Below are 23968 nucleotides of genomic sequence, written 5' to 3'. Positions count from 1 at the left end.
TATATATAATATGAGATGGATGTTTATAATTTATACATTAATGTTATTTAAAACTGAGCAACAGCTGTATTTTTTTAATTTAAGTGGTCTTCAGAAAATTCCACTGCTATGTGTTGCATGTTCTTCTGGGAAAGTAAGGGTTTGCATTTCATAAATTATTTATGCAATAATTTATTTTTTTGCCTGTAACTATTAGGCAGTGATCTTTCTTAAAACCACAAATCAGTATATAACTCACATAGACTTGGCACAATTTGAAATCAATTGCTTGTCTCTTCCTAATCCCTTTGTGCATATATAGCGATTACTACGAAAAGGCTTTTAATAGTTATTACTGAAAACACGAGGGAGCTCAATATTCCATTCTGTCCTCATTGTTTTCAAGCCTTAATACATTTATTGATTCTTTATTTAGTTTACAGTTTTCCAATACATCTGCTTAGATTAGAATGCTTGGCTTGTGACATTTGAATTTATGTTTAAATTTAACTTCCCTGTTATAGTTTTCCAGCCACGTAAATAAATTTACTAAAGGAAATTTTTCTTTTCCTAGAGAATGATTCTGGCAGTTACCCCTTCTGTGTGAAGACAATTTTTAAAAATTAAAAACTGCCATGCCTAAGCAAATAGTTGTCTTTCCGAGAATACATATTGACCAATGTTTAAACACACAGAAAAAAAACATTGTGAGATAACAAGTGCAAACTTGCAGTGCTTTGATAGTAAAAGCCTTGATAGAGCAGACATTTTAAAGAACTTTCCATTTTACTTATATAATCAAATTTGCTTTGTTTCTTTTTGTTTTTTGAAGAATAAACTTTTATCAATGTTACAAACATTATTGCAAACCATGCTGCTATAGAGTGCTAAAGACACATGCACACTCCTGAGGTTCTATGACCCTTTCTAAGTTTATTCTTCATCAAAGGATATCAAGAGGACCAAGCAAATTTGATAATATAAGTAATTTGGAAAGTTGTTTAAAATTGCATTATCTTAATCATAAACACTTAATTTAGATTTTACTGTCCATTTATTTATTTGGTCTTTGAATTCATTTCTATTTTATAATGTTATAGATTGTTGTAAACACTGCTGCCATACAGAACTACAGACGCATGCATGCTGCTGTGCCTATCTAGGTATGCTCTTCAACAAATGATGCCAAGAGAATTAAAGGGACATGAAACCAAACATTTGTCTTTAATGATTCAGATAGAGCAACTTTCTAATGTACTTTTATGATAAAATTGCCTTTGATCTCTTGGTATCCTTTGTTGAAGGTTCAGAAATGCACTACTTTGGAGTTAGCTGAACAGACCCAGTAAGCCAATAACAAGAGGCATATATGGGCAGCCACCAATCAGCAGCTAACTCCCAGTAGTGCATTGCCACACCTGAGCCTACCTAGGTATTCTTTTCAACAAGGGGTACCAATAAAATGAAGCTATTTATATAACAGATGGCCAACTCTTAGTAGAAGCAGGCAGGATAGTGTCAAAATGTTCTAGCTTGCTGGCTATATGCACAGTGTACTGTCGTCTAGATTTAGAGTTCTGCGTTAGCCGTCAAAACCAGCGTTAGGGGGTCCTAACGCTGGTTTTTACCGCCCGCTGGTATTTAGAGTCAGTCAGGAAAGGTTTTAACGCTCACTTTCCAGCCGCGACTTTTCCATACCGCAGATCCCCCTACGCCAATTGCGTATCCTATCTTTTCAATGGGATCTTCCTAACGCTGGTATTTAGAGTCTTGGCTGAAGTGAGCGTTAGAAATCTAACGACAAGACTCCAGCCGCAGAAAAAAGCCAGGAGTTAAGAGCTTTCTGGGCTAACGCCGGTTCATAAAGCTCTTAACTACTGTGCTCTAAAGTACACTAACACCCATAAACTACCTATGTACCCCTAAACCGAGGCCCCCCCACATCGCCGCCACTCTATTAAATTTTTTTAACCCCTAATCTGCCGACCGCACACCGCCGCAACCTACATTATCCCTATGTACCCCTAATCTGCTGCCCCTAACACCGCCGACACCTACATAATATTTATTAACCCCTAATCTGCCCCCCCCCCCAACGTCGCTGCTACCTTACCTACAATTATTAACCCCTAATCTGCCGACCGGACCTCACCGCTACTCTAATAAATGTATTAACCCCTAAAGCTAAGTCTAACCCTAATACCCCCTAAGTTAAATATAATTTTTATCTAACGAAATAAAATAAATCTTATTAAATAAATTATTCCTATTTAAACTTAAATACTTACCTGTAAAATAAACCCTAATATAGCTACAGTATAAATAATAATAATATTGTAGCTATTTTAGGATTAATATTTATTTTACAGGCAACTTTGTATTTATTTTAACCAGGTACAATAGCTATTAAATAGTTAATAACTATTTAATAGCTACCTAGTTAAAATAATTACAAAATTACCTGTAAGATAAATCCTAACCTAAGTTACAATTAAACCTAACACTACACTATCATTAAATAAATTAAATACAAATACCTACAAATAAATACACTAACTAAAGTACAAAAAATAAAAAAAGAACTAAGTTACAAAAAATAAAAAAATAATTTACAAACATTATAAAAATATTACAACAATTTTAAGCTAATTACACCTACTCTAAGCCCCCAAATAAAATAACAAAGCCCCCCAAAATAAAAAAATGCCCTACCCTATTCTAAAATAAAAATTGAAAAGCTCATCATCCGGCTGAAGGATTCTATCAGCCAATCGGAATTCGAGGGACGCCATCTTGTATGACGTCCCTTAAAGGAACGTTCATTCGTCGGGAGTTCGTCGTGGAGGAAGGATGTTCTGCGTCGGCGGGATGAAGATGGAGCCGGAAAAAAGAAGATTGAAGATGCCGCTTGATAGAAGACTTCAGCCGGATGATTGACCTCTTCAGCCCCCGCTTGGATGAAGACTTTTGCCGGATGATGGACCTCTTCAGCCCCCGCTTGGATGAAGACATCGCCCGGATTGGATGAAGAATTCGGCTCGGCTGAGTGAAGACGACTCAAGGTAGGAAGATCTTCAGGGGGGTAGTTTTAGGTTTATTTAAGGGGGGTTTGGGTTAGATTAGGGGTATGTGGGTTGTAATGTTGGGGGGGGTTATTGCATGTTTTTTTTACAGGCTGGTAAGGTAAAAGAGCTTTACAATTTTTATTTTAGAATAGGGTAGGGCATTTTTTTATTTTGGGGGCTTTGTTATTTTATTAGGGGGCTTAGAGTAGGTGTAATTAGGTGTAATTAGCTTAAAATTGTTGTAATATTTTTATAATGTTGGTAATGTTGGAGCCTAGGTTTATTTAAGGGGGGTTTGGGTTAGATTAGGGGTATGTGGGTTGTAATGTTGGGGGGGGTTATTGCATGTTTTTTTTACAGGCTGGTAAGGTAAAAGAGCTTTACAATTTTTATTTTAGAATAGGGTAGGGCATTTTTTTATTTTGGGGGCTTTGTTATTTTATTAGGGGGCTTAGAGTAGGTGTAATTAGGTGTAATTAGCTTAAAATTGTTGTAATATTTTTATAATGTTGGTAAATTATTTTTTTATTTTTTGTAACTTAGTTCTTTTTTTATTTTTTGTACTTTAGTTAGTGTATTTATTTGTATTTATGTGTAGGTATTTGTATTTAATTTATTTATTGATAGTGTAGTGTTAGGTTTAATTGTAACTTAGGTTAGGATTTATTTTACAGGTCATTTTGTAATTATTTTAACTAGGTAGCTATTAAATAGTTATTAACTATTTAATATCTATTGTACCTGATTAAAATAAATACAAAGTTGCCTGTAAAATAAATATTAATCCTAAAATAGCTACAATATAATTATTATTTATATTGTAGCTATATTAGGGTTTATTTTACAGGTAAGTATTTAGCTTTAAATAGGAATAATTTATTTAATAAGATTTATTTTATTTCGTTAGATAAAAATTATATTTAACTTAGGGGGGTGTTAGGGTTAGGGTTAGACTTAGCTTTAGGGGTTAATACATTTATTAGAGTAGCGGTGAGGTCCTGTCGGCAGATTAGGGGTTAATAATTGTAGGTAGGTAGCGGCGACGTTGGGGGGGCAGATTAGGGGGTAATAAATATAATATAGGGGTCGGCGGGAGTTAGGGGCAGCAGATTAGGGGTTCATAGGGATAGCGTAGGTTGCGGCGGTGTACGGAGCGGCAGATTAGGGGTTACAAATAATATGCAGGGGTCAGCGATAGCGGGGGTGGCAGATTAGGGGTTAATAACTGCAAGGCTAGGGGTGTTTCGACTCGGGGTGCATGTTAGGGTGTTAGGTGCAGACTTAGGGAGTGTTTCCCCATAGGAAACAATGGGGCTGCGTTAGGAGCTGAACACTGCTTTTTTGCAGGTGTTAGGTTTTTTTTCAGCTCAAACGGCCCCATTGTTTCCTATGGGGAAATTGTGCACGAGCACGATTTTGAAGCTGGCCGCGTCCGTAAGCACCGCTGGTATTGAGAGTTGCAGTGGCGGTAAATTATGCTCTACGCTCCCTTTTTGGAGCCTAACGCAGCCCTTCGGTGAACTCTAAATACCAGCGGTATTTAAAAGGTGCGGGGGGAAAAATACATGCGCAGGTGGCTTTTTTTGTTGTTTTTTTAACATATGGAAGTGATATGTCTTCATGTATGTTTTGAAAATGTTCAATAGTCTTTGGTTGGTGGATTTTAGAGTTCTCATTTGTTCAAACTTGGAGTTCCTATCTCTTCTTTAATCAATGTTTTACAAACCTTGTGTATAAATCATACCATTACACCTTGTTATGTTGTGGCTCATAAGAAGTATAAATACAAAACTTCCTGTTAGGGTTGCCACCTTTAGTTCAGGCCAAACCCAAACACTTTTGCGTTGTACACAGCAAACATAGATATTCACATCTTTACTCACACACACACATACTCACACACACTCTCACACACATACACTCACACACATACACTCACACACACACACACTCTAATACACACACACTCTAATACACACACACATACACTCTCTCTCACACACACTTTCTGTCACACACTAACACACATTCTCTCACACACATTTAAATACACTCACTTTCACACAGTCTCTCACACACAAAGCCACTTACACACACACAAGAAAGGTTGCAGCTCATACATGAAAAAGCGGGTATAACTGCTGATGTAGATCTGTAATTGTACACCTGTTCGGTTATGTTTTATGCTCCCGAACTGTTTGTAAATGTAACTTATGCAACAAGTATTTAATCATGCTAGTCTGTTATCAGTCTTTACGGTGAAAAAGGAGTATTAGCTACTGGCATAATGTGCCTGAATTTTAGCTCTATTACAAAGTAAAGTTACCTTGTTGTATCGACACCGCTTTACAGGCTGACTTCGAGACACCTTGCATCAGGTGAGGAGACACTCCCCCAGCTCCCGGAAAAGAAGATCAAATGAACAACGCTGAAGATTATACCTGTTGCAAGGAAAACACCACCGCAAGAAAATATGCAGGTAAAAGCAGACTTTATTGTATGTCTTAGACAGACATACAGGGTACATTCAAGCTTGAATGTATCCTGTATGTCTGTCTAAGACTTACAATAAAGTCTGCTTTTACCTGCATACTTTCTTGCGGTGGTGTTTTCCTTGCAACAGGTATAATCTTCAGCGTTTTTGACTTATACACACACACAGACAGACTCCCACAAAGACACACATACACAAGGGAGAAATACATGTAGGCATGAGCAGTATGTTGCAAATGCAAAATGTCACTTTTGGCTGAGGCTGTTTCCCAAACCCTGACATTTGCATGTTTGGGCCTAACTCAACTTCAAACCCAGCCACACAAGTGGAAACCCAAACTATCCAGGTCATTCCCGGACAGGTGACAACCATGCTCCCTGTACATTTTAAGGGGAGTCTGTATCCTCACACAGAGGCTACACTTTATAAGATCAAGTAAGAAATTGTCTTAATTACTGGACTATCATTGCTATTCTTCCTAATAAACTAAATATAATATAGATAGCAGTAAAATTATTGGAGAAAAAATTCTTAGAAGAGAAAGCTTTTTGATGGCACCTTTTAATTCCATAAAACCAAAATGATCCCTCATAATGTTAACAACATAATTATAAATGGCCATTTTCAAGATAATGCTTCTTTGCATACGTGATCTGGGCAAACTTAGGCTCATCAGTAGTGAGCGTCTCATTAGTTTGCTAAGAGTTTTAATGGATCTCTCGATAACCGTTAGAGAACCTTATTAAAATTCACATGAGTATTTAGCAAAGGAATTATTCATTTTAATGGTCAATATCTTTAGCCATCTGAATTTAAAACTATACTTTACTGGAGACAGACACTAAGGACTGCTATTGATTGTTTCTGGAGCCAGCTCTTTGACTCCTCTCTAATCATCTTATGCAACACTTCATATTTATTTTTTTCTAAACAAAAGTGATAAACACTGCATATGTATGATCATAGGAGTGACTCTCTTCTAATGGATTGCATAACTTCATAGTTGTTAATTTCACCACAATTGTAGTTATCTCTTTTCACAGTCAGCATAGTGCAAGATCGCATTTCCTTTCCTTACAGTATTATTAGCAGCACGATATGGCTTAGAAAGTTGGTAATCAACAAAAATGTACCTTTAGTTCTTTTCCTGGGTTGGGCTTTTGGTTTTGTGGAAATTGTTGGTTTAGTTAAAATATTGTATTGTGGTTACTTTTTGGAACTATACAATACCAGTAAAACAGGTGTTTTAGAATGTAATATATCCCTTTCCTTGTGTTGTCCATTATCTATTTGCTGGAAATAATATGTGTGAAGCTGCCAATCACTAACAAGCTCCCATTCTACCTAGGTATGCTGTTCAATAAAGGGTTCTTAAAGGGACAGTCAACACCAGATTTTTTGTTGTTTTAAAAGATAGATAATCCCTTAATTACCCATTTTTGCATAACCAACACAGTTATAATAATACACGTTTTACCTCTGTAATTACCTTGTATCTAAGCCTCTGCAGACTACCCTCTTATTTTAGTTCTTTTGACAGACTTGCATTTTAGCCAATTAGTGCACTCCTATGTAAATTCACGTGCATGAGCTCAATGTTATCTATATGAAACACATGAACTAACGCCCTCAAGTGGCGAAAAACTGTCAAAATACATTTAGATTAGAGGCAACTTTCAAGGTCTAAGAAATTAGCATATAAACTTCCAAGGTTTAGCTTTCAACTAAGAATACCAAGAGAATAAAGGAAAATTGGTGATAAAAGTAAATTAGAAAGTTGTTTAAAATTACATGCCCTATTTGAATCATGGAAAGTTTTTTTTTTTTTTTTTTTTTTTTTTTTTTTTTTTTTTTTTTACTTGACTGTCAATTTAACAGAACACAGTAAGTTTGATAACAATAGCATATGGAAAATTCTCTTAAAATCGCATGCTCTGTCTGAATCATGAAAGTTTCATTTTGGCTTTCACACCCCTTTAACCTCTTAGATGCACATGATGAGCCTATTTCGTCATGCAGATCTACGCTTGTAGTGCAGTTGACGAACATGATTTGTCATACTGGGGGGGTCCCCCTTCTGATACAGATCCTGCGTACCCCTGCACACTGCAGGCCTTGGGATGTCGCCAACAACGACGAGGAGACGTCCCAAGCATTTAGTAAGAGACTGGGAGCTAGAGGACTGGGGGAAAGGGCTTTGCAAGCCAATATATCATCCCCCAGGCCACTTACATGTACAAATGACTCACTAATTTCCCTCATTTACCCTTTGAAATGCATTGTAGGTGATCGCAGTATAAATGGCGGCTATCTGCAGCAGCATTTAAATTGCTGTTTAACCTAAAGGAGATGGGGGCTTTAATGGAGCAACTATCTCCCCTCCCCTGTTTGAGCTAGAGTGACAACTGATCCTCATTTAAAAGAGAGGAGTCTGCACTTTGAAATAAAAGGTCACATGCCCCTGTAAGTTGCAGATGATCACCATAAAAACAGTAATTACCTGCAGCTGCATTTAAAATGCTGTTTAAAGGGTCATTATACACTAGATTTTTCTTTGCATAAATGTTTTGTAGATGATACATTTATAAAGCCCATACAGTGGGCTTTATAACTCCTAACCAAGCCCCAAAGTTTTAAACTCCAGCTTGCTCTTAGTTGTGTAAAGGGTCTTTTCATATGCAGAAGAGGGGGGAGTGTCTGCTATTTTTGCTATACAGACACTTTCAGTGGATGTTCCAGATAACCTTTTCAACAGAGCTAAACTGGGAGCTTCTAAGTATGTTTCTCTTGTAAGGTGTATCCAGTCCACGGATTCATCCATTACTTGTGGGATATTCTCCTTCCCAACAGGAAGCTGCAAGAGGATCACCCACAGCAGAGCTGTCTATATAGCTCCTCCCCTAACTGCCACCCCAGTCATTCTCTTGCAGCTCTCGACAAGAAAGGAAGTATCAAGAGAGATGTGGTGTATTAGTGTAGTTTATCTTCAATCAAAAGTTTGTTAATTTTAAACGGTACCAGCGTTGTACTGTTTTTACCTCAGGCAGAAATTAGAAGAAGAGTTTTGCCTGAGGTTTTTGATGATCTTAGCAGGTTGTAACTAAGGTCCACTGCTGTTCTCACACATAACTGAAGAGTATGGGAAAACTTCAGCTGGGGGAACGGCCTGCAGAATTAACTACGCTGAGGTATGTTCAGTATATTTTTTTCTAGAGAGATGATAAGGTCTAGAAAATGCTGATAGTGCCTGATATATTTAAGGTAAGCCTGATGGCAGTGATTTAACAAACGACTGGCATCATGCTTGCAGTAAAGGGTAATATTCATGTTACTTGCTCTTATGGCTTAGTATGTTAAACGTTTGCATGATTTATTAAGAACGTTTTTACTAAGGGTGATAAATCTTTATTTGGGGCCTAGTTTTCCACATGGCTGACTAGATTTCTCCTAGGAGTAGTTATTTATGTCCCTTTCATTTTGAGTGCATGGTGGGAGGGGCCTATTTTCACACTCTGCGCAGTAGTTTTTACATTCTGAGACATCCAGCTTCCCTGAAGGAGTCCCCTGACATATTGGACCTCTGTAAAGGGTTTTTGTGCCTACAAAAGTCGTTTTATGGGAAGGTAGGAGACACAGTAGAGCTGTGGCAGTTTGCTTGTGACTGTTATAACGGTTTTACCGTTTTTTTGCTTCATTTTTGAGCCTGAGGGGTTAATCATCCTTTTGCAAGTGGGTGCAATGCTATTTTAGTCTATTATACACACTGTAAAAATTTCATGGGGCTAACTGCTTTTTTTCACTGTTTTGCAGTTTTTGTGTTTTTCTCCCTTAAAGGCACAGTACCGTTTTTTATATTCTGCTTTTTCACATTAATTAAAGTATTTTCCAAGCTTGCTGGTCTCATTACTAGTCTGTTAGACATGTCTGACATAGAGGAAACTCCTTGTTCATTATGTTTAGAAGCCATTGTGGAACCCCCTCTTAGAATGTGTACCAAATGCACTGATCTTACTATAAGTTATAAAGACCATATTCTGGCTTTAAAAGATTTATCACCAGAGGAAATTGACAAGGGGGAAGTTATGCCGACTAACTCTCCCCACGTGTCAGAGCCTATAACTCCCGCTCAAGGGACGCCAAGTACATCTAGCGCGCCCATTGCGTATACTTTACAAGACATGGCGGCAGTTATGAATCATACCCTTACGGAGGTATTGTCCAAACTGCCAGGGTTACAAGGAAAGCGAGACAGCTCTGGGGCTAGAACAAATGCAGAGCTCTCGGACACTTCAGTAGCTATGTCTGATATACCCTCACAATGGGAAGAAGCCGAGGCAGGAGAGCTTCTATCTGTGGGTGATATTTCTGACTCAGGGAAGACACTTCAACCTGATTCTGATATGCCTACATTTAAATTTAAGCTTGAACACCTCTGCTTGTTGCTCAGGGAGGTTTTAGCAACTCTGGATGACTGTGACGCCATTGTAGTTCCAGAGAAATTGTGTAAATTGGATAAATACTATGCAGTGCCTGGTTACACTGATGTTTTTCCAATACCTAAGAGGTTTTCAGAAATTATTACTAAGGAATGGGATAGACCAGGTGTACCGTTCTCTCCCCCTCCTGTTTTTAAAAAGATGTTTCCCATAGATGCCGCTACACGGGACTTGTGGCAAACGGTCCCTAAGGTGGAGGGAGCAGTCTCTACACTAGCGAAGCGTACAACTATCCCTGTCGAGGACAGTTGTGCTTTTCTAGATCCAATGGACAAAAAATTAGAGGGTTACCTTAAGAAAATTTTTATTCAACAAGGTTTTATTCTCCAGCCCCTTGCATGCATTGCCCCTGTCACTGCTGCTGCGGCCTTCTGGTTTGAGTCTCTAGAAGAGGCTCTACAGGTAGAAACCCCATTGGATGATATCCTTGACAAGCTTAAAGCTCTTAAGCTAGCCAATTCATTTGTTTCTGACGCCATTGTTCATTTAACCCGCTACACGGGACTTGTGGCAAACGGTCCCTAAGGTGGAGGGAGCAGTCTCTACACTAGCGAAGCGTACAACTATCCCTGTCGAGGACAGTTGTGCTTTTCTAGATCCAATGGACAAAAAATTAGAGGGTTACCTTAAGAAAATTTTTATTCAACAAGGTTTTATTCTCCAGCCCCTTGCATGCATTGCCCCTGTCACTGCTGCTGCGGCCTTCTGGTTTGAGTCTCTAGAAGAGGCTCTACAGGTAGAAACCCCATTGGATGATATCCTTGACAAGCTTAAAGCTCTTAAGCTAGCCAATTCATTTGTTTCTGACGCCATTGTTCATTTAACCAAGCTAATGGCTAAGAACTCAGGTTTTGCTAATCAGGCGCGTAGGGCGCTATGGCTTAAGTCCTGGTCAGCTGACGTTACTTCAAAGTCTAAGCTTCTCAATATTCCCTTCAAGGGGCAGACCCTATTCGGGCCTGGACTGAAGGAGATCATTTCTGATATTACTGGAGGAAAAGGTCATGCCCTTCCTCAGGATAGGTCCAACAAATTAAAGACCAAACAGACTAATTTTCGTGCCTTTCGAAACTTCAAGAGTGGCGCAGCTTCAACTTCCTCTAATACAAAACAAGAGGGAAATTTTGCCCAGTCCAAGCCGGTCTGGAGATCTAACCAGGCTTGGAACAAAGGAAAGCAGGCCAAAAAACCTGCTGCTGCCTCTAAGACAGCATGAAAGATCAGCCCCCAATCCGGAGACGGATTTAGTAGGGGGCAGACTTTCTCTCTTCGCCCAGGCTTGGGCAAGAGATGTCCAGGATCCCTGGGCGTTGGAAATTGTGTCCCAGGGATATCTTCTGGACTTCAAAGCTTCTTCCCCAAAAGGGAGATTTCATCTCTCACAATTATCTGCAAACCAGCTAAAGAGAGAGGCATTCTTGCATTGTGTTCAAGACCTCCTAGTTATGGGAGTGATCCACCCAGTTCCAAAGGAGGAACAGGGGCAAGGCTTCTATTCAAATCTGTTTGTAGTTCCCAAGCAAGAGGGAACCTTCAGACCAATCTTAGATCTCAAGATCCTAAACAAATTTCTCAGGGTCCCATCCTTCAAGATGGAGACTATTCGAACCATCCTACCTATGATCCAGGAGGGTCAATATATGACTACCGTGGACTTAAAGGACGCTTATCTTCACATTCCAATACACAGAGATCATCATCGGTTTCTTAGGTTCGCCTTCCTAGACAGGCATTACCAGTTTGTGGCTCTTCCCTTTGGGTTAGCTACGGCACCAAGAATCTTTACAAAGGTTCTAGGGTCACTCCTAGTGGTCCTAAGGCCGCGGGGTATAGCAGTAGCCCCTTACCTAGACGACATTCTGATACAGGCATCGAATTTTCAAATCGCCAGGTCCCATATGGACATTGTTCTGGCATTCCTGAGGTCTCATGGGTGGAAAGTGAATGAAGAAAAGAGTTCTCTATCCCCTCTCACAAGAGTTTCCTTCCTAGGAACTCTGATAGATTCTGTAGAAATGAAGATTTACCTGACAGAGGCCAGGTTGTCAAAACTTCTAAATTCCTGCCGTGTTCTTTATTCTACTTCTCGCCCTTCAGTGGCTCAGTGTATGGAAGTAATCGGCTTAATGGTAGCGGCAATGGACATAGTGCCGTTTGCCCGCCTACATCTCAGACCGCTGCAACTCTGCATGCTCAGTCAGGGTAATGGGGATTACACAGATTTGTCCCCTCTATTAAATCTGGATCAAGAGACCAGGGATTCTCTTCTCTGGTGGCTATCTCGGGTCCATCTGTCCAAGGGTATGACCTTCCGCAGGCCAGATTGGACAATAGTAACGACAGATGCCAGCCTTTTGGGCTGGGGTGCAGTCTGGAACTCCCTGAAGGCTCAGGACTCGTGGACTCAGGAGGAGGCACTCCTTCCGATAAACATTCTGGAACTAAGAGCGATATTCAATGCTCTTCAGGCTTGGCCTCAGCTTGCTGCGGTCAGGTTCATCAGATTTCAGTCGGACAATATCACGACTGTAGCCTACATCAACCATCAAGGGGGAACAAGGAGTTCCCTAGCAAAGTTGGAGGTTTCAAAAATAATTCTATGGGCAGAGGTTCACTCTTGCCATCTATCAGCTATCCATATCCCAGGAGTAGAGAACTGGGAGGCGGACTTTTCATCCGGGGAGTGGGAACTCCATCCGGAGGTGTTTGCACAGTTGATTCAACTTTGGGGCAAACCAGAACTGGATCTCATGGCGTCTCGTCAGAACACCAAGCTTCCTTGTTACGGATCCAGGTCCAGGGATCCCAAGGCAGCGCTGATAGATGCTCTAGCAGCGCCTTGGTCCTTCAACCTGGCTTATGTGTTTCCACCGTTTCAACTGCTCCCTCGTCTGATTGCCAAGATCAAGCAGGAGAGAGCTTCGGTGATTTTGATAGCACTTGCGTGGCCACGCAGGACTTGGTATGCAGATCAGGTGGACATGTCATCCCTTCCACCATGGACTCTGCCGCTGAGGCAGGACCTTCTACTTCAGGGTCCTTTCAACCATCCAAATCTAATTTCTCTGCGTCTGACTGCTTGGAGATTGAACGCTTGATTTTATCAAAACGTGGTTTCTCCGAGTCGGTCATTGATACCTTAATTCAGGCTCGAAAGCCTGTCACCAGGAAAATCTATCATAAGATATGGTGTAAATATCTTCATTGGTGGGAATCCAAGGGTTACTCAGGAAGTAAAGTCAGGATTCCTAGGATATTATCTTTTCTCCAAGAAGGATTGGAGAAGGGATTGTCAGCTAGTTCCTTAAAGGGACAGATCTCTGCACTGTCTATTCTTTTGCACAAGCGTCTGGCGGATGTTCCAGACGTTCAGGCGTTTTGTCAGACTTTAGTTAGAATCAAGCCTGTGTTTAAACCGGTTGCTCCGCCATGGAGTTTAAATTTAGTTCTTAAAGTTCTTCAAGGGGTTCCGTTTGAACCTCTGCATCCATAGATATCAAGCTTTTATCTTGGAAAGTTCTGTTTTTGGAAGCTATCTCTTCGGCTCGAAGAGTTTCAGAGTTATCTGCCTTACAGTGTGATTCCCCTTATCTGATCTTCCATGCAGATAAGGTAGTTTTGCGTACCAAACCTGGGTTTCTTCCTAAGGTGGTTTCTAATAAGAATATCAATCAGGAGATTGTTGTTCCGTCACTGTGTCCTAATCCTTCTTCAAAGAAAGAACGTCTATTACACAATCTCAACGTGGTTCGTGCCTTAAAGTTTTATTTACAAGCTACTAAGGATTTTCGTCAAACATCTGCATTGTTTGTTGTCTACTCTGGACAGAGGAGAGACCAAAAGGCTTCAGCAACTAATCTTTCTTTTTGGTTAAGAAGTATAATCCGCTTAGTTTATGAGACTGCTGGCCAGCAGCCTCCTGAAAGAATTACAGCTCATTCCACTAGAGTGGTGGCTTCCACATGGGCTTTTAAAAATGAGGCTTCTGTTGAACAGATTTGTAAGGCGGCGACTTGGTCTTTGCTTCATTATTTTTTGTAAATTCTACAAATTTGATACTTTTGCTTCTTCAGAGGCTATTTTTGGGAGAAAGGTCTTACAGGCAGTGGTGCCGTCCGTTTAAGCGCCTGCCTTGCCCCTCCCTTCATCCGTGTCCTATAGCTTTGGTATTGGTATCCCACAAGTAATGGATGAATCCGTGGACTGGATACACCTTACAAGAGAAAACAAAATTTATGCTTACCTGATAAATTTATTTCTCTTGTGGTGTATCCAGTCCTGCATTTTAAGGCAGGTGTTTTTAATTTTTAAACTACAGTCACCACTGCACCCTATAGTTTCTCCTTTCTCTTGCTTGTCTTCGGTCGAATGACTGGAGGTGGCAGTTAGGGGAGGAGCTATATAGACAGCTCTGCTGTGGGTGATCCTCTTGCAGCTTCCTTTTGGGAAGGAGAATATCCCACAAGTAATGGATGAATCCGTGGACTGGATACACCACAAGATAAATAAATGTATCAGGTAAGCATAAATTTTGTTTTTTAACTTTTACACTGGATTTTTATATCAGTATATGTTCATATTATTCTTTATAGTAGTGTCTATTACATGCAGTTATATGAAAATTGGTGTATACTGTCCCTTTAACAAGGGGGGCTCTAATGGAGCCCCTATTAACACCCCCATTTGGGCTAGAGGGACAAGTGACTCATTTAAAACAATAAACAAAAAATGACCCCTGTGCTGCTATTTACTTAAGTACACCATAAAAAATGGCCCAAAAATGTAATTATTGGTTGGTTTTGTGTTTTTTTTTGTGTTTTTTTTTTTGGGGGGGGTTGCATTTCAGATGGTGTTTTCTCATATTATGATATTTCTGCAAACTAAAGTTATTTTCTAAAAATGCTTGGTCTGCTGAAAAATAGAGGAATAGTTTGAGTGACTATCTCACAGAAGATACAATTTAAACAACTAAAAACACCTCTAGCGGGGCTGAGCCAGCCGGGAGCGTGAGCGGTCGCATGCCACTGCAGCTCCGGCAATAACCTGTTGATTTAATGACCTAACACAGCTTCAAACCAAAAATTTAGATCTGGACAGTTAACTCAATCTTTTGGTGATCCATCTACTCATCTTTCACTCAAGGAGATGCTTATTTAGCGGATAACCTCAGCGGCTGTGGAAACAAGGCCCGTGGTGAACGGAAGGGTGGCAGCCATTTTCCAAATAATGCGTAGCAGAGGGTGTTGAGAAAACTTATAAAAACCGCAAGTATCTTTATAATATCTTTGCCCTGTGAAACGTCAAACATCTTAATACTGCACAACTTCACCTTTGGAAGCTACACAGACGGTTTATTAAGCCACCTCATAACGATTGCACCTGGTCCTATTGCATGTATAAAAAAGTCTCTCTTCACACAGACATGCAGTTTATCAGTCAAGTCTTCAATTACCAGCTAACGACCATATAAATTATTATCCTACAACTTGCAAGAACTAAATTGTACAAGTGGTATAGAAACTACTTTCACCCCAATTCCAAGATACACTTCATAGATCTATGACAACGTCTTTTAATCTACTAAAGGAGCTTACGAGATTGCTCAGTTAGCATCATGAAGCCTTTGCTGTCATAGATACTACTTCCAACGGTCTTAATGAGAGATCTGTATCCATATGTCAGGTGGTAGGGGGGTGCTTTGGGGCCCTGGCACCCCCCGCCAACCCAATTTGCTTACATTGAGGATCCTAAAGAAGCAGCCCCAGCCCTCACAGAACTTTATGCTTCTCAGCTGACACTGTTTGGTTGTTGGATTAATACCACAGATATGCGCTTGAATGATGATTCTTTGGTTAATACAGAGAACTGGATTGGCCCTAGAAAAAATAACTCTAAAGAACTATCTTGCACTCCAAGAAATTGCTTGAGACTTTCTCAACTCAGTAGGGAAGTTACACAGGAAGAAAATATTATGCAAGTGCTTTACTCCACAGTCGTGAAGGCAGGAATAGGCTGACTCTCCTTTTCAATGGAGCTGAGAGTGGCTAGTCTGCAAGATAGCTGACTTAAAGGGACAGTCTAGGCCAAAAAAAACTTTCATGATTCAGCTAGAGCATGTAATTTTAAACAATTTTCCAATTTACTTTTATCACCAATTTTGCTTTGTTCTCTTGGTATTCTTAATTGAAAGCTTAACCTAGGAGGTTCATATGCTTATTTCTTAGACCTTGAAGGCCACCTCTTTTCAGAATGCATTTTAACAGTTTTTCACCACTAGAGGGTGTTAGTTCATGTATTTCATATAGATAACACTGTTCTCATGCACGGGAAGTTATCTGGGAGCAGGCACTGATTGGCTAAACTGCAAGTCAGTCAAAAGAACTGAAATAAAGGGGCAGTTTGCAGAGGCTTAGAAACAAGATAATCACAGAGGTAAAAAGGGTATTAATATAACTGTGTTGGTTATGCAAAACTGGGGAATGGGTAATAAAGGGATTATCTATCTTTTAAAACAATAAAAATTCTGGTGTAGACTGTCCCTTTAATGCTTCTAAATTTGATGCTCAACTTACTTTAAATGAGACTTATTTTATCAAGATTGCTTTATATTTTGTTCTTGTTATTTTGTTTTCTCATTAGCTATGACGGTAATATCACCTGAAAGTAAAAGGTCCTTTTGCTAAGTGTTGAAGGTTGTGATGGGTAAAATATGGTGGCTGATCTTTACCTATCAGTAAAAGTTTTAAGATCTATTTAAGTTACTTTAAATTACAGTTAGTATTTGAATAGCCGGCTGGCTCCAAGGTTCTATCCCCCCACTTATAAATGTACTCTGGCTTCAGCAGATTTTCTCCAGAGACTGAATCTGCGGTTTATCTTGCAAACACCGCTACTTTAATTATACGTACAAAATATAGAGTGATACCTATTTTACCTAGCTGTTTACTGAGGTACAGTTAGCTTGAATATTAAAGGTGACATGTCAATAGTACATTTCTATTTTGGAGTAAATAGTTTTACAGTTAATAGATTTTACTTTGGAATCTACCCACATTAATCTCCAGCCTATTAAAGGTGTTTGAACTAACGGATAGTTAGAAGCTACAGTTTTCCATTGAGGCTTTGATGATATAAGAATCTATACATATCAAGATATGTAGGCCTGGCAGTTTATATATTTAAGTTTGCATTTGCCAACCTATATTAAAAAGTTGATCCTCCCACACTCCAATTACCATGTAATTGATACAGTTAAAGTTAACATTTTGTCTACCTATCTTCTCCAGCTGGCTACTCGAGTATATAGGCCTAAGGTATTGAATAAGGGAATCTAATATTTACTGAGCTGGTCTCCTATATAACAATATTTGGCAATTTATTTAAATAAGCGAACAGCTTTACAATTAATTATAATTGTTATTTCGAGACCCACTCCTCTTAATCTTTAGCTCATTATATACACCTTGTATTTTATATTATAATACTACATATAGCTATCTCACTACTGGTTTCAAAATATTTTTCTATGTGCGTGATTCACGAGTTGACTACGCAAACAAAGAGATTTTTATTATGAGGCCCAGGAGTGGTCTCTTCTATTGTATGACACCTTGTATTGATGGTACCTTTTTGTCTCTATATTTCAATATTTGAAAATTATATATATATATATATATATATATATATATATATATATATATATATAAAGTGAACAGCTTTACAGTTTGCAATTGCTATTTCAAAATCAACTCTTCTTAATCTGCAGCTCACTTTACACATAATATTTTATATTAAAGTATTGCATATAGATATCTCACGCAAACCCCTGTATTGTGAATGTCGTATTGGTCTATTCCGATTTGACATCATTTGATTCTAGATATGTGGCAATAGGGTTTTACTTCTTTCCTATTCTAAATATACAGATTTTGCTGCTAAATTGATAATAATACTATATTTTGACTTCTCTCTAGTTGTAATAACGGCAGGATATCTTTTCTTTTTGTTTTTTAGATTATCAAACCTTTTAGATTATTTAGATTCTCATTTTATTATTTTATCTTGTTATAGATACTCCTTGTATTGAAATTTATGCAAATAAGGTTTAGTATTTTTAATGCGAGTTACCATGAGTGATTCAGTGCACTGTACAGTACAATGGCATTTCAATTGTACGAGTTTTGCTATTTGTGTGTCTAACGAACAGGCCAATCTGTTTTTTTTTTTAACGTTATTTGTGATGTTACAGATACAATTGAACTTTTTTTGTTAATGCAACTGTTCTTACCTTTATTTTTGCATTCGTATGCCAAATGTATTATCGCTTGTGTACTGTACGATATACTAAACCTCAATAAAAAATATAAAAAAAAAAACATCTCTAGCAAACGGGTGTGAAAGTGGCTCAGTAGTGAAAGGGTTAAAGGAATATTTAGGTTGAATTTTCTTGATTAAGAACGTGCAATGTCCCTTTAACAAAAGCATTAAAGTTCACATTCATTATCTATTTTGTCATCTTTTGATGTAAAATACATATGAAAACTGTACTTACACCCCCTTCCCCTTTTTAGAGAGGCTGTATTTCCTTTATCATACATATGACGACAACATTATACACAGGGAGTGGATATCTCAGAGCACACACTCATTTACATCTCTCTGTTATTTGCCACAGCAAAGGAGACAAATTAACTATTGGAAAAAAACAATGAAAATAATAAATTCCTTCTAGGTTGAGGAGTAATTTGCGATAGCACTTATTTACAGAAGAAGGGTTTTAGACTTATGGTGGGTTTGGGATATGCAGATTGTAATTTGTCTTTGCAATTTGGCAGTTGTTAGGGATTCCAATGCTTCTGTCTATTCTAGGATGCAACATTTACATTTTGTAGTTGTTACAGATGTAAATAGAAAAAATATTAATTATAATAATGGTTTTCTTTAATAGGAAATGTCCAGCAAAGAATGAAACCATGATGAAAAAGTAGAAGAAACAGAAGAATGCTTGTGAGAAACAGATTTCTTCTACTGCTGGCATTTGCTGCACTCCTTGCCTTTCTAAGCCTCAGTCTACAATTCTGTAAGTAACTCTTATGTGGTTTGACTTTTCTCTAACAAGCACTAAATTTAATAGTATTAGGAAAAACACTGAAACTTATATAGGGAAATTCCATAACAAATTTCCAATAAGAAATCTTCATTCTTTAATAAACACTGCACACTAATGTATAACATTGTTACAAAACTGCTGCCATATAGTACTGTAGACACATGCACACTCCTGAGCTTACATGCCTGCTTTTCAACAAAGGATAACATAAAAATGAAGAACATTTGATAATAGAAGTAAATTGGAAAGTTGTTTAAAATTGTATGTCCTATCTGAATCAGAAAATAAAAATGTGGGGTTTTATGTCCCTTTAAGAGCAGCAGGAGCTAGCAGCTAATTGGTGGCTGTACATATATGCCTCATTTCATTAGCTTACCTAATGTGTACAGCTATCTCCCAGCATTGCATTGCTACTCTTTCAGTAATCAATGCCAAGAGAGCAAAGCAAATTTGGTAATAGAAGTAAATTGAAAAGATGTTTAGAATTGTATGCTCTATCCCAACCTTTTCTCCAACATAGGTGTGTCCGGTCCACGGCGTCATCCTTACTTGTGGGATATTCTCTTCCCCAACAGGAAATGGCAAAGAGCCCAGCAAAGCTGGTCACATGATCCCTCCTAGGCTCCGCCTACCCCAGTCATTCTCTTTGCCGTTGTACAGGCAACATCTCCACGGAGATGGCTTAGAGTTTTTTAGTGTTTAACTGTAGTTTTTATTATTCAATCAAGAGTTTGTTATTTTAAAATAGTGCTGGTATGTACTATTTACTCAGAAACAGAAAAGAGATGAAGATTTCTGTTTGTATGAGGAAAATGATTTTAGCAACCGTTACTAAAATCCATGGCTGTTCCACACAGGACTGTTGAGAGGAATTAACTTCAGTTGGGGGAACAGTGAGCAGTCTCTTGCTGCTTGAGGTATGACACATTCTAACAAGACGATGTAATGCTGGAAGCTGTCATTTTCCCTATGGGATCCGGTAAGCCATGTTTATTAAGATAGTAAATAAGGGCTTCACAAGGGCTTATTAAGACTGTAGACTTTTTCTGGGCTAAATCGATTCATTATTAACACATATTTAGCCTTGAGGAATCATTTAATCTGGGTATTTTGATAAGATTATATCGGCAGGCACTGTTTTAGACACCTTATTCTTAGGGGCTTTCACAAATCATAGGCAGAGCCTCATTTTCGCGCCGGTGTTGCGCACTTGTTTTTGAGAGGCATGACATGCAGTCGCATGTGTGAGGAGCTCTGATACATAGAAAAGACTTTCTGAAGGCGTCATTTGGTATCGTATTCCCCTTTGGGCTTGGTTGGGTCTCAGCAAAGCAGATACCAGGGACTGTAAAGGGGTTAAAGTTAAAAACGGCTCCGGTTCCGTTATTTTAAGGGTTAAAGCTTCCAAATTTGGTGTGCAATACTTTTAAGGCTTTAAGACACTGTGGTGAAATTTTGGTGAATTTTGAACAATTCCTTCATATTTTTTCGCAATTGCAGTAATAAAGTGTGTTCAGTTTAAAATTTAAAGTGACAGTAACGGTTTTCTTTTAAAACGTTTTTTTTACTTTGTTATCAAGTTTATGCCTGTTTAACATGTCTGAACTACCAGATAGACTGTGTTCTGAATGTGGGGAAGCCAGAGTTCCTTCTCATTTAAATAAATGTGATTTATGTGACAATGACAATGATGCCCAAGATGATTCCTCAAGTGAGGGGAGTAAGCATGGTACTGCATCATTCCCTCCTTCGTCTACACGAGTCTTGCCCACTCAGGAGGCCCCTAGTACATCTAGCGCGCCAATACTCCTTACTATGCAACAATTAACGGCTGTAATGGATAATTCGGTCAAAAACATTTTAGCCAAAATGCACACTTATCAGCGTAAGCGCGACTGCTCTGTTTTAGATACTGAAGAGCATGACGACGCTGATAATAATGGTTCTGAAGGGCCCCTAAACCAGTCTGATGGGGCCAGGGAGGTTTTGTCTGAGGGAGAAATTACTGATTCAGGGAACATTTCTCAACAAGCTGAACCTGATGTGATTACGTTTAAATTTAAGTTGGAACATCTCCGCATTCTGCTTAAGGAGGTATTATCCACTCTGGATGATTGTGACAAGTTGGTCATCCCAGAGAAACTATGTAAAATGGACAAGTTCCTAGAGGTCCCGGGGCTCCCTGAAGCTTTTCCTATACCCAAGCGGGTGGCGGACATTGTAAATAAAGAATGGGAAAGGCCCGGTATTCCTTTCGTCCCTCCCCCCATATTTAAAAAATTGTTTCCTATGGTCGACCCCAGAAAGGACTTATGGCAGACAGTCCCCAAGGTCGAGGGAGCGGTTTCCACTTTAAACAAACGCACCACTATACCCATAGAAGATAGTTGTGCTTTCAAAGATCCTATGGATAAAAAATTAGAAGGTTTACTTAAAAAGATGTTTGTTCAGCAGGGTTACCTTCTACAACCAATTTCATGCATTGTCCCTGTCGCTACAGCCGCGTGTTTCTGGTTCGATGAGCTGGTAAAGGCGGTCGATAGTGATTCTCCTCCTTATGAGGAGATTATGGACAGAATCAATGCTCTCAAATTGGCTAATTCTTTCACCCTAGACGCCACTTTGCAATTGGCTAGGTTAGCGGCTAAGAATTCTGGGTTTGCTATTGTGGCGCGCAGAGCGCTTTGGTTGAAATCTTGGTCAGCTGATGCGTCTTCCAAGAACAAGCTACTTAACATTCCTTTCAAGGGGAAAACGCTGTTTGGCCCTGACTTGAAAGAGATTATCTCTGATATCACTGGGGGTAAGGGCCACGCCCTTCCTCAGGATCGGCCTTTCAAGGCCAAAAATAAACCTAATTTTCGTCCCTTTCGTAGAAACGGACCAGCCCAAAGTGCTACGTCCTCTAAGCAAGAGGGTAATACTTCTCAAGCCAAGCCAGCTTGGAGACCAATGCAAGGCTGGAACAAGGGAAAGCAGGCCAAGAAACCTGCCACTGCTACCAAGACAGCATGAAATGTTGGCCCCCGATCCGGGACCGGATCTGGTGGGGGGCAGACTCTCTCTCTTCGCTCAGGCTTGGGCAAGAGATGTTCTGGATCCTTGGGCGCTAGAAATAGTCTCCCAAGGTTATCTTCTGGAATTCAAGGGGCTTCTCCCAAGGGGGAGGTTCCACAGGTCTCAGTTGTCTTCAGACCACATAAAAAGACAGGCATTCTTACGTTGTGTAGAAGACCTGTTAAAAATGGGAGTGATTCATCCTGTTCCATTAGGAGAACAAGGGATGGGGTTCTACTCCAATCTGTTCATAGTTCCCAAAAAAGAGGGAACGTTCAGACCAATCTTAGATCTCAAGATCTTAAACAAGTTTCTCAAGGTTCCATCGTTCAAAATGGAAACCATTCGAACAATTCTTCCTTCCATCCAGGAAGGTCAATTCATGACCACGGTGGATTTAAAGGATGCGTATCTACATATTCCTATCCACAAGGAACATCATCGGTTCCTAAGGTTCGCATTCCTGGACAAGCATTACCAGTTCGTGGCGCTTCCTTTCGGATTAGCCACTGCTCCAAGGATTTTCACAAAGGTACTAGGGTCCCTTCTAGCTGTGCTAAGACCAAGGGGCATTGCTGTAGTACCTTACTTGGACGACATTCTGATTCAAGCGTCGTCCCTTCCTCAAGCAAAGGCTCACACGGACATCGTCCTGGCCTTTCTCAGATCTCATGGATGGAAAGTGAACGTGGAAAAGAGTTCTCTATCTCCGTCAACAAGGGTTCCCTTCTTGGGAACAATAATAGACTCCTTAGAAATGAGGATTTTTCTGACAGAGGCCAGAAAAACAAAACTTCTGGACTCTTGTCGGATACTTCATTCCGTTCCTCTTCCTTCCATAGCGCAGTGCATGGAAGTGATAGGTTTGATGGTAGCGGCAATGGACATAGTTCCTTTTGCGCGCATTCATCTAAGACCATTACAACTGTGCATGCTCAGTCAGTGGAATGGGGACTATACAAACTTGTCTCAGAGGATACAAGTAAATCAGAGGACCAGAGACTCACTCCGTTGGTGGCTGTCCCTGGACAACCTGTCACAAGGGATGACCTTCCGCAGACCAGAGTGGGTCATTGTCACGACCGACGCCAGTCTGATGGGCTGGGGCGCGGTCTGGGGATCCCTGAAAGCTCAGGGTCTTTGGTCTCGGGAAGAATCTCTTCTACCGATAAATATTCTGGAACTGAGAGCGATATTCAATGCTCTCAAGGCTTGGCCTCAGCTAGCGAGGGCCAAGTTCATACGGTTTCAATCAGACAACATGACAACTGTTGCGTACATCAACCATCAGGGGGGAACAAGGAGTTCCCTGGCGATGGAAGAAGTGACCAAAATCATTCTATGGGCGGAGTCTCACTCCTGCCACCTGTCTGCTATCCACATCCCAGGAGTGGAAAATTGGGAAGCGGATTTTCTGAGTCGTCAGACATTGCATCCGGGGGAGTGGGAACTCCATCCGGAAATCTTTGCCCAAGTCACTCAACTGTGGGGCATTCCAGACATGGATCTGATGGCTTCTCGTCAGAACTTCAAAGTTCCTTGCTACGGGTCCAGATCCAGGGATCCCAAGGCGGCTCTAGTGGATGCACTAGTAGCACCTTGGACCTTCAAACTAGCTTATGTATTCCCGCCGTTTCCTCTCATCCCCAGGCTGGTAGCCAGGATCAATCAGGAAAGGGCGTCGGTGATCTTGATAGCTCCTGCGTGGCCACGCAGGACTTGGTATGCAGATCTGGTGAATATGTCATCGGCTCCACCATGGAAGCTA

At 39.9% G+C, this 23968-nt stretch overlaps 1 protein-coding gene across 1 annotated transcript in view; it reads left to right on the top strand.

The window, feature by feature from the left end:
* PXYLP1 (2-phosphoxylose phosphatase 1) overlaps nt 1-23968 on the top strand; it is a 200378-nt gene that overhangs the window by 11503 nt on the left and 164907 nt on the right. Inside the window, exon 2 of the mRNA XM_053709975.1 lies at nt 18982-19113. Within this exon, the coding sequence (XP_053565950.1) occupies nt 19035-19113 (79 nt within the window). The 5' untranslated portion in view covers nt 18982-19034. The remainder of the gene's footprint in view (nt 1-18981; nt 19114-23968) is intronic.

Source organism: Bombina bombina, chromosome 4 (genome assembly GCF_027579735.1).
Source record: "Bombina bombina isolate aBomBom1 chromosome 4, aBomBom1.pri, whole genome shotgun sequence".
NCBI classification, from domain to species: Eukaryota; Metazoa; Chordata; class Amphibia; order Anura; family Bombinatoridae; genus Bombina; species Bombina bombina.
This window is presented reverse-complemented; position numbering and strand designations above follow the sequence as displayed.